This window comes from Ipomoea triloba, chromosome 2 (assembly GCF_003576645.1).
Source record: "Ipomoea triloba cultivar NCNSP0323 chromosome 2, ASM357664v1".
NCBI lineage: Eukaryota > Viridiplantae > Streptophyta > Magnoliopsida > Solanales > Convolvulaceae > Ipomoea > Ipomoea triloba.
The window spans coordinates 11,805,588-11,817,626 of NC_044917.1; the positions used below are offsets into that span (position 1 = coordinate 11,805,588).

The 12,039-nt window shown below is 36.2% G+C and overlaps 1 protein-coding gene across 2 annotated transcripts; it reads left to right on the forward strand.

The window, feature by feature from the left end:
- Positions 1-4,034: 4,034 nt before the first annotated feature.
- On the forward strand, positions 4,035-8,296 carry LOC116010524 (F-box/kelch-repeat protein At1g74510). 2 transcript variants are annotated; one of them, XM_031249969.1, is made up of 3 exons: positions 4,036-4,337; positions 4,796-4,832; positions 6,758-8,296. In XM_031249969.1, the coding sequence occupies exon 3, from the start codon at positions 6,792-6,794 to the stop codon at positions 8,115-8,117; it is 1,326 nt and encodes a 441-aa protein (XP_031105829.1). In that variant the 5' UTR covers positions 4,036-4,337; positions 4,796-4,832; positions 6,758-6,791; the 3' UTR covers positions 8,118-8,296. The 2 variants fall into 2 exon arrangements, with proteins under 2 accessions (XP_031105830.1, XP_031105829.1); XM_031249970.1 differs by lacking the exon at positions 4,796-4,832 and having other exon boundaries at positions 4,035-4,337.
- The last annotated feature ends 3,743 nt before the right edge of the window (positions 8,297-12,039 follow it).

The following is a 12,039-nucleotide window of genomic DNA, read 5'->3' on the forward strand; positions in this document are numbered from 1 at the left end:
TTGATTGACGTGCTGGTCAGTTTTTGTGAACAAGATAACTAAGTGCATTATAAAGCGAACAAGTATTCCATCATGTAGATTGGTGAAGAGAGAGAGCTAAAGCTCCATTGCAAAATCAAGATTAAAGGACTACGACATTCAACGAGAAGTCCCAAGTCAAGTCTTATAGTCGAGCGGTTAGCTACTGGGGCCTAGCGACCGACCATCTTCCCTCCAAGCTATATTTCCTAAGAACTTCAAGTCGATTTATAGTTGTATACTTGATTGGTTAGTGTTTCCAAGAATTGTATTTTTATTTTGTGTTTTAGGTTCTCCGTTTTTGTCAAAATAGGTGTACAAGATTGATTGCTTGCGGGGGTGGAATCCTTCCATGCTTATTCCATTCTAAATTTTTCACATAGTATGACAAGAGAAATTTCCACGTGTATGGACGCTTTCGAACATGTACGTAATTAAGTTTGCCTCTTTTGGGTGCCAAACTTTCTATGCTATTCAGGCCGTAGATACGATGCTTTGACGTGGAACTGATGCCTATGACACTTTACAAGTCCAACCCTGGAGACCCGACGCAGGTCCACCTCCAGGGAACCAATGCGGGTCCACCTCTGGGGGACCGGTAGTCAAAACAGGGATTCTAAGACTGCTAGTCCATTATGGGGGGGACAATGTCACCAGGGAACCCATGCAAGTCTAACGTCAAGGTTTCCCTCCATTGCAGTGGTTGATCACTCAAGGAGGATGTTCTAAAGTTGAGATCACGAGACCATTGGGGTCTATTTCTCATGTTTAATTTCCTCTTTTGTCTAAGGGCTTCCTTGGTCCCTGTGTATTTGTTGGCACGTTATATGGCCTCCGCGTAAGTCTTTAGGGTTTCCCTTCGCAAACTAATGAATAGGTCTCCTACCCTTATGGATTCCGTGAACAATGTTAGGGTTGTTTGATCATCTAGGTCCTCCACTATTTGACGAGTATTTGTACCTCCTTTTGCCATTACTTCAAGAATTCCTTTAACGTTTCCGTCTCCCCCTACTGTACTAAAGTTAGGGCCGTAAAATTTCTTTTGGCCCTCGTACTTCCAGCAAAATGTGTTAGGAACTGCTTGACCAAAGTCTCAAAATAGTTGATGGAGCGAGAGAGTGATGACATAAACCATCGCTGGGTCGCACCTCCAAGTGTCGAGAAAAAGGCGCAATAATACATGAGGTCCTCTGCACCTATGACCATCATTTTCGCTTGTAAACTAACCAGGTGGTCATTAGCCCTATCGTAAGTGGGTATAGAAGGGCATTTAAAATCCCTAGATGCACAGTAATACTAAATCTCCTTTGTGAATGGGTTGGTAGACAATAGAACGTGATCGAGTAGTCAGCCGGTCTTTTCCACCCTTGACTTTGTGCAAGAGGCTTTTAACCTCATTGGCTAACTCAGCAACTTCCCAGGCTTGGGCTTCGCGAACAAGCACTAGTGTTTCTCCGCTACTCTTGGTCATATCTTCTAGTGAGCCAACCCTTATGTATTCTACTGCCTGAGGTTTATTGACCCATAGTTCTGCTAATCGGGCAACTTTAGCTCGACGACATGGGTTGGACTTGCCATTCTCAGTTGGGCTTCGACTGGTTGATTGCCATGACTAAGGGATTTAGAGGCGACTAGTTGGCTTCGAGGGTCCAATCGTTTTAGGACTGAGCATGCTAGGCGATTCTGACGATCGGTGAGTGAACCAGGACCTTGCGCCTTTTCAAGGGATCAATCCTACCCGTTCGTTCTTTACTGGCAACCGGACTGGTGGGATCCATTGTCGTGGGGACCATCCTTCTCGATGCAAGGTCACACTGTAGAGCTTCGAGGAGGTGCTCAACGTTCTCCAGTACGACTGGGCAAGGTCTATTTGGGTCGATTGGTGAGGTTTGGGCGACTAGTATAGATGACGACTACTCTTATTCTTCTTGAGGATCTTCCTTCGAGTCGCTCTCCCTTAGACGGATGGAGCGACTAGACAGTGCTCAGGAGTTGGGTCGGCTTAGGGTTTCACATAGGTTGTGAAATCGATCAACCAAATTGAGTTTTTCGACGTGTGGTTACCATGATTAGGGTTTTTAGGTTGTGTGTTTTAGGGTTTAATTTGCTAAGGAATTGAACGAACGTAAACTTTTTGTATTAGTCCCCACGGATAGTGCCAACGTTGATTTTATGACTTTTGGATAGTCAACAATTGGCCAAAACTACTATTAAAATAACGAGTATAAAAATATAGAGAAAATATAGAGAGAACAATATTATGTATTAATTAACATTGCTCGCCCCTTTTCCCATGCATGGGGGGTGGGGGTGGGGGGTTATTTATACATATTTTGGACTTGGAGCTCTACAAGGAATATAAATTCTAGACTGTCTCATATGACAATTTTTATGTGGACTATGCGCAGACCATAAAAATGTACATTTTTAATATACCAAAAATACATTATTTGTGTACTGGAAGTACATTATTTGTGTATTTTCTCTGAATACAAGGTACATTTTTAATATACTAAAAGTATATTATTTGTGTAATGTACATTATTTGATAATATACAAAATAATGTACTTTTAGTACTCAAATAATGTACTTTAAAAAAAATGTATTTTATGTACACAAATAATATGTACTTTTTATTTGTGATTCACATAGTTGTGTGGACCTTGATCCATAAAATAATGATTGGTCTCGGACAAATTTTTATGTAAACCATGGTCCACACAATGTTGTGTAGACCATATAAAATACATTTTTAATATATTAAAAGTACATTATTTGTGTATTGACTATTGAATGTATATTATACAACATAATGTACTTTCAGTACTCAAATAATGTATTTTCCCTGAATAGAAGGTACATTTTTAATATACTAAAAGTATGTTATTCGTGTACTGAATGTACATTTTTGATAGTATACAAAGAATGTACTTTCAGTACTCAAATAATGTAGTTTATGTACACAAATAATATACTTTTTATTTGTGGTATACACAGCTGTGTGGACCATAGTCCACATAATAATAATTGCTCATATTAGGTTCTTTGTTACATTAGGAATAAGGTGCCCAATCCAGCAATCCTACCACATAATGAATAATAAGCTCAATCCTTATCACATTATGAATAATAAGCACAATTGCTATTATATTAAGAATAATAAGCCTCATTGTACTACGAATAGGCCCAAGTAGCTCGTTCTGGCTAGTGTCAAGTCGTGGGTCATGTGCCCTAGTAACTATCCATAAGTTTTCCTTATAAGTAAAAAACACTTTATTTTATATTAGTATTATATTTTTCAGTATAAGTATTACATTTCTATATTGACACAATTCATATCATGAATAAGAATTTATAAGACGATCTCACATGAAAGTCACTTAAAAAAAGAAAGTATGAAAATTCTAATTTTATCATAAGTAACACGAGATATTCTTGCAATTTTAGTTTTAGTGTTGCATCTAAACCTGCCTTTAACATTTCAAGGTATGCTCGAAAATTACGGACATTTTAAGTTTTTACTGAAATATGAACTGAACCAAACTCCAATTAAAATCAAACTCTTTCAAACCAACTCGAACTAAAATTTTAAAATAATGATTCCATTATTTCAAAACTAAATTAAAAAAAAGAAAAAATGAATCAAAATCCGAAATACCCACCCTTATATTAATTTAAAAAAAAAAAAAAAACTACTCTCAATAAGGCAATAAGTAGCCAAAACGGGAAACGGACAAGAAACCATTACAAGTCCAGAACGGAAAACGGCGAAAAGAGTCAAACCGTTACCACATGCTCATATATTACTTACACGTGTACTAACGACCCCCATCAATTTCGTTCCTCCCAGTGGGGCCCAGATTTCATCACTTTCTTAATTTCGAGCCGTTTCTGGGCCCACCTCACCGCCTCTCACCCCTTTTTTATTTAAATATACGAATTTTATTTTTATTATTCTTTTTTTTTTGTACTGTATTTCCCAATTATATTTACGGAGCAATACTCATTATTCAATCCCTCTTGTCTTCTTCTTCCTCTCCATTTCATACACAAGAAAAACACTACAGTAAGAGAGATAGAACACAAATATAAACACTTAGAGAGAGAGAGAGATATAGAGATATATATAGAGAGAGAGAAGCTGTCTTCTCTGGAATTTGAGATTAGTAGTGAAAAGTGATAAGATAGAATCGAAAATGGCCAAACATGAAGGACACTCACTTTTGCAGTGTTTTCTTGTGTATAAATATACATATGTGTTCTTATTCGCATAAATAAAGGTGATAATTTCAACCAAAGGCTGCTCCTTCAACAACCTGTAAGTTCCTCTGCCTTTTTCAGTTTTTCCTTTTCAATTTTATAGTTGTATGGTTTTTGTTGTTTTAGTCTGATGTTCTTGTTCAATTCGTAGCTCATATGCATGAAATGCAATTAGTGAATTTGTTTTTTTGGCTGAAGGATTGTGTTTGCAGTCTTTTAAGTGTTGAATCTATAGTTACGGAGTATTTTACTTCCCTGATTTTGCTCCGACTTTTTGTCTGTATAATCCCCCCCGTATTATACATGCGTGTAGAGTTCATAATTGTGATGTGAATCTGGGATTAGTTACTCACTCAATTGTGATTATCTATGCTGTTTTTGGTTGGAATCTAGACTTTGGGGTGATTTTTTCCATTTTAGAGCTTGATGATTGCTTTTCTTTGTCGCCCCCCTTTTTTCCCCTCTTTTGTTATCCATTGAAATGGTCCTAAGAGATTGATTTTTGATTTGTTGTAGCACAAGAGCTGAGTTCTTACTTTCTGCTCCCAATGAGGTAATGGAAATTCTATCTGAATGTTTGTGTTTCCCTGCACATGTCTATAGTAGAATGTAAACATGTTATAACAAAGAGTGTCCAGAGTTGTCAATTGCTCAAATGAGGTCAAAACAGATTGAATAAAATATGAGCAGCCTTTTGGGCTGGCCATAATTGATTGAAGAAAAAATTTGAGTTTTCAACCTATCCAAATTAGCTATGGGTTATATTGAATGTGTAAAATGCTATTTGAAGTACAGGTTATTCGAATGGGTCAGTCAAGATGACATCACAAATTCCCATTTTTGTTATTGTTGAAATTTAGGAATTGAAAGGGCTAGTGGACAGAGAATAGTACAAACCATAGAAAGAAAGAACAATGATTAATATTGATAACATATAATGGGCTTAACTAATGCCTTAGGTTACAACTAGGGATTTCTAGTTTCTATATCCAACACTCCCCCTCAAGTTGGAACATCTAGAAATTTCAAGTTTGATTATATTAATATCTGTACATCTTATCAGTTGCAGCAGACTTTCTTTGTGGCTAATGTGAAATGATAATTAGACCACATAGAAAGTCCATGGCCAAGTCCGAGTTGACCAAGTTCAAGTTTATTTTCATAGACTGGCTGTGTATGTAGAACAAATTAAATTAATAATAGCTTTTTATCCAATATAGAAGTTTATATTTTGAACAAAAATGTTAATTTTAAATGAGTTAAAATTTCATATAACCCAATATTGATTTGTTTCATCTTATTTTTGACTTACTCTAGAAGTAGGTTAAAATTCAACTCTCCAAAATTGACCAATAGTATAAAGTGGGCAAGTGGGCTGAAATCACACAAATTGCCACATCTAAATTCTTCCTTCTTTTCCAAGATGGGCAGCAGACATTAATGATAATAATTTCCAAAAAGCTTTTGAAATAAAATGACCAACTTGTTTAATGGCATTTCCTAAATAAAACTTTTGAACAGAGCTTTTGAGCATCTTAGGTTCAAAATATAAATTTATATGCAGGAGTGATAATGTGGTGGAATGCAGAAGGAATTTAGTTGGCATGTCAAATGGTTGATAATGGTCGATTTCTGTTTAATTGGAGTGGAAGTGAATATAATATACCTGTCCCATAAATGCATATCATATTTTATGGTTTTTACCTTTAGTTATGCTATCACAGTCTTAGAGGAATTTTGTTTGCATGTTAATGATTTAAACATGGCAGCCACTAATCTAGTAGTCACTTCTCCTCTGCTTGCCTCATTGTAAAGCTATCCTTTAGAGATACTCCATAATCAATTAATTCTGATATTAAAACAGCACTTGAATTTTGGTTTAAGCTAAAGTTTTTATTTTCTTTAAGCTATTAAATTGACCTGCACTTTTAGAATTATGTTTAAAAAGAATCTATATCTGATCTGTCATCTTTTGTTGTATTTCTAGATTTGCAGTATAATTTGTCATTATGTCTATTTATTGTTTATGTTCTCACCAAAATATGATTGACCTTCAAACAAAAAAAAATGCCAAAATAGGCTGCATGTCTGTTGTGGAATAATTTTGCATTGATAGCTTTGTAATTTTTCACAATGTTTAACACTTCATTTATGCTCTTGCACCTGAAGGATCCAGCTAGTAGATACAAACCTTGCTTTGACTTTAAATCCTTTCTGTTTCATGTTGATGCTTTATGGTGGTTTAGAATGCTATTATGTGTTTGTGTTTTCATTTTATATACTTATTTTGCTTCTTTTATTTTATATAGGCTGCCTAATTAATTTTTTTCTGGTACAAAGATAAGTTCTTTAGCTACAATTATCTTGGATGGAATGTCTAGAAAATTTAAAATTATTAGATTGATTCTTTTGGGGTGCTATTTTGATGGAGGAGCACAACTTCAGACTCCATTAACTGGTTTTCTTTGTTCTTTATAGGCATTATAGCAAGTGACTTTGCTAGTTTGCCACCATGTTGGAGGGTCCATCATATCTTGTATCTCGAGACCTAACTAGAGCCTGTGAGCAAGAGAGCACATGGATTTATACTGCTTCCCTTGTCACAGAAAATTCAAAGGAGAAACGCCGTTTGGAAGAGGAAGAAGACATTGCACTGAGGAAGTCCTTGAAGCTGGCTGATTGCCTAGAGAAAGAGGAAACGGTGCAGGGTTTTCATGATCTTTCATTGTCGCAACGAGAATTAACTAGTAATGGACAAGAAGATGCAAATCATTCTGATAGAAACGATCTAATCCATCAAATTGGCCGAGACCTTTCAGTAAATTGCCTACTTCACTGTCCAAGGTCAGATTATGGCTCAATTGCCTCGTTGAACCAAAGCTTTAGGTCTCTTGTTCGTAGCGGGGAGCTATATAAACTAAGGAGAATGTTGGGTATTGTAGAACATTGGGTTTATTTATCTTGCAACCTTCTTGAATGGGATGCCTTTGACCCCAATACTGGTAGATGGATGCACTTGCCTACAATGACATCAAATGAATGCTTCATGTGTTCTGACAAGGAATCACTGGCTGTTGGTACCGAACTTCTTGTTTTCGGGAAAGAAATAGAATCCCATGCAATCTACAAGTACAGCTTGTTGACTAATTCATGGTCGCCTGCAATGAGGACGCATACACCTAGATGCCTGTTTAGCACTGCGAGCCTTGGTGAAATTGCAATTGTGGCGGGTGGTTGTGATTCAACCGGAAATGTACTAAGCTCTGTAGAGCTTTATAACTCTGAGACTGGAACTTGGGAGATTTTGCCTAGTATGAATAAAGCCAGAAAACTGTGTTCAGGAGTGTTCATGGATGGAAAGCTGTATGTGCTTGGAGGGGTTGGGGCGGGCAGTTCGAATATACTCACCAGCGGGGAGGTATACGACCTGAAAACAAGGAGTTGGGTCGAGATCCCTGAAATGTTCCCTGCACGCGGGGAAACTAACGATGCTCCTGCAACAGCCAAGGCGCCCCCTCTTCTCGCGGTTGTGAAGAATCAACTGTATGCTGCTTTCTATGCTGAAAAAGAAGTGTTGAAGTACAACAAGGAGAGGAACTCATGGAGTGTAATAGGAAGGCTTCCCGAGCAGGCAACATCGGTGAATGGTTGGGGCCTAGCCTTTAAGGCGTGCGGTGATAAGCTTATTACGATTGGGGGTCCCCGGGCGATGAATGGAGGATTCATAGAGATCAATTCTTGGGAGCCTGATCAAGGCGAAGGCCAGTCCCAGTGGAACTTGCTGGGGAGAAAGCATTTGGGAAGTTTTGTCTACAATTGTGCAGTGATGGGTTGCTGACATCTCTGATTTTGAAGATGCTATCCTCTCCATACTTAGCTTGTATTTACTAAACTCTCTCTTTCTCTATCTCTCTTGTGCCTACCATAAGAGCATATCAGTGATCAAACTGTATTCCAAAGATCAATAATCATCACCTAGTTTTCTTTGTTGAAAATTACTTCTTCGCCATTTTCGCATCATAGTCTCTGCACATATTTTTATGCCTCCTTTCTGTGTAATCCTTCACCTAATATTTTGTAAGCATAAGACGCATAACTTTCTACTTCTCATGGCTTTGGACATTAGAATTTAGAAAGGCTCACCTAAATATGAAGTAATGGTTTGTTCTCAAAAAAAATAATAATAAAAAAAAAAATAATGGCCTTCTTGTTGATCTTAAGGAAGATTTGTCTAGAGGAAATTTAAAAGATTTTATAAACTCTTAATGTTTGCATAAAGTGTATAATGAAATCTTTTCTTTATTTTACTGAAATGAAATCAAGATTTGTTAAAACGTTTGAAGTCATTTAGATTGTATTTAAAAAAATTAAATGTAGAATATTAGTAGGGAGGGAGAATTTTTATTGTAGTTTAAAGGAAATGCGTCATTTTCTGAAAAATATTTTTCAAGTTTTCAAACGGAATAGTTCACTTTATCTTCTTATTACTAAAGAGGAATTTCACTAACATATATTTTACATCATATAATATTCATCATTTCACACAAATTCTCTATAAAGTCCCTCTATTACTTAATTCGTCGTATTTCCCATGAATCTTTCACTAAATCCCAATGCTATTTTACAACTCAATTTTTCTTTAAAAAAACTAAATCACATAGCCCTCATAGAATAATACTTAACCATCAACCATTGTTATTATATTCTCCTAAGGTTGTTATTCTCCTTAGACATTTGGATACTAGATCTATCTTTTTAAGTTTGGAGAGAGAGATAGATTGTTGCTTGTTAAACATTTAATTGCAAGATAATGCTTAGATGTATCTTTTTAAGCCTGGAGAGAGATAGATTCTTGTTTGTTAAACATTTAATTGCAAGATAATGCTTAGATGTAACTTTTAAAGCTTGGAGAGTGAGATAGATTGTTGCTTGTTAAACATTTAATTGCAAGATAATGCTTGGAGTGCTTAGATTGTTCGTTAGTCCTCTTTCTATTGAAAAAGTATTCTACATTATACCTTGCATGAGATGAAATCATTCTTTCAAATCCAATAAATATATTTGAATTTTTCTGTTCATGCTCCTATGTTGTTTATGGGAGAACAATTATGTTCAAAAGTTATATTCAAACTTTGCGTTGCATTTTTTGTTCTAAATATTTCCCTCTAGTTTTTGTTTTTTTAGCACATTTTGATGGTTTTTTTTGTTAAATGCAATCTCCCTTGCTAACATTCTTTCCTATGTTAAGATATGAGTTGGTGACTGTAATGTGCAAATGAGAGAAGAGAGAGACAATATTGTGTAAATTTTAAAAAGTGGAAAAAAAAGTGGAAAAAATGTGTAAAGTTGTATTTTCATTACCGTTTTAAGACTATGATTTTAAGAAAGAAGGTAATTCAATTACTTTTTATGCAAAATTTATGAGAAAACATAAATCTCTTTGACATTAATGTCGTTTCTCTCTTTTGAATTTCTCACGACTAAACACCGAAGAAGAAGAAATTAACCAAGCCTACCCAAAGCCCTTATTACCCCAAAACCCCCACTTTATGTTTATTACCCCAAAACCCCCACTTCATATTTATTACTCCTAACTCCAAGACTCCTAAAATTTACCTCAACCCTCAAACATCATTTATTACCCAACCCCCAACGACTTCTCTCTCACTATCTTTTGTCAAATTTTCTCCTTCATTCTTCATACACCCTTTCCATATTCTTCAAAAATTCTCTCATCTTTCTTCATCTGTTTTTTCTTTTTTAGAGGGGAGGAGGGGGTAACCAAAAACTAACAACTATCGTGATGATAGGCCATCGTGGCTTTATCTTTAACAAGAAGTCATCTTATGCTTTCCGGGGCTCATGAAATTGAATCCAGTCACAATTTCATTAAAGAAAAACCTAGAGAGAGATGCTAAAAATGAAAAGTTGTTAATGCATATAAATACCATCAAATTCGTGCCAGGATAACTGATTTTCGTGCACACTAGAAGTGGTGTCACGGTCACGCTCCCAGGCAGGAGAATGACTGTGACCACAAAATACAGCTACGGGTCCCAGCCATCCTGCCTATGGTCACGATTGGGATGGTGATCATGACCAATAAGGCAACATTGGGGATCCTTGAGGTCATGGTCGTGCCCATAAGAGTGAATTCAAGGACCACGATCCACAATGCAAGATCCTGATGTATGCTATCATTATTTTTAAAAAATAGATATATGCATATAGCGAATGCATGAACAATTTTTTGTTTTAAATTTAACTAGTATTTTTATCGGTGCGTTGCACAGAATGAATTTGTTATAATATTTTAAGAATATTTGAATCGATATATAATTATATAAATTATAACATTGAATATTATATAGTTTTGTTACAAAAGTAAAAGAAAAGATTTTTGAATATGTTGTCTTATATTGTCTTATAGAAAAGAGAATACAAAGCCCTATAAATAAGTGCGAAAACTACGAATAAGAAACAAGTTTCCATATGCCTACCTACTAAATCCCTAAGATTGCCTAATTTATAGAAATTCCATATATTAAATATATATTCCATAACACTTCCCTCAAGTTGGAGCATAGATATTAATCATGCCCAACTTGTTACAGAAATAACCGATAACCCAAAATAACTAAATAACGAAATAACAAACTAACTCAATAACAAGCGAACTCAAACATAACAAACTCATATCTCATTTAGGAGACTCCACTTGAAAAGCTTTGCACGCCACCAATACCTATGAACAGTTGGGTGAACTCAACGTGGACCGAACAAGCTTGGGATTGGACACTCCCCCTGCAATAGAAGCTTGGACGCCACCAATACCTACGGACAAACACCGGGTGAACTCGACGTGACCGAACAAACTTGTGATTGGATACTCCCCATAAACTGGAAGCTTGAACGCTACCAATACCACAACTTCAGGTGAACACAACGTGGACCATACAAGCTTGGACACACAATACCACAACTTCAGGTGAACACAACGTGGACCATACAAGCTTGGACACACAAGGTAAAGAAGACAAACTCCACACCGGAGGACACAAATTCTTTACCAACGAAAGGGAAGCATGCTCCAAACGACAATAAGCATCAAAACTGAGAAACAACACCAAAACAATACAACACCAAAACACAAAACAAAACTCCATCCTTCTAGAGGTCAAGAACGTAGAGGCCCCCAGACACAAGCCCCTCCCTCACTAATAAGCCTCTTCGTCATAAGATCCCGAGGCAGCATCCGCGTATTTATACTCAATCATACCCACTGATAGGGAATTATACCCCGAACATATCACCCTACGTATTTTGTACACGTACCCCGTATTAGATACATGTATTAACCCTATATAAAGGACTTTAATCCTACATGAGAGGGATTTTTTTGGAGTTTTGGTCTCCTCCACTCTCTCTCTAGACTCTCTCTAAACATGGTATAAAAGGGTTATTCAAAGCCAATTTCTAGGCTTCTCTAGATTCTTACAATTTTCATACGTATTCTATACACATGAACTACTTTAAAAGGATTTAATCTATCAAATGGCGCCGTCCGTGTGGACCCGACCAAAGAAAGCATGATATAAAATGAAACACATTGCAAGAACAATTGAAAGAAATAAAATACAAAGAAAGTAAGAAAGACTTTGGTTATGTTTGGTAACATAATTAGCTTATCAGTCAGTTTTGGTTTGTTTGACCACTATTAGCTATTTGACTTGGTTAAACAACCAATATGAGTGTTTAGT

Excerpts from the sequence above, each read along its gene's own strand:
- LOC116010524 (XM_031249970.1), top strand. The coding sequence starts at position 6,792 with ATGTTGGAGGGTCCATCATATCTTGTATCTCGAGACCTAACTAGAGCC.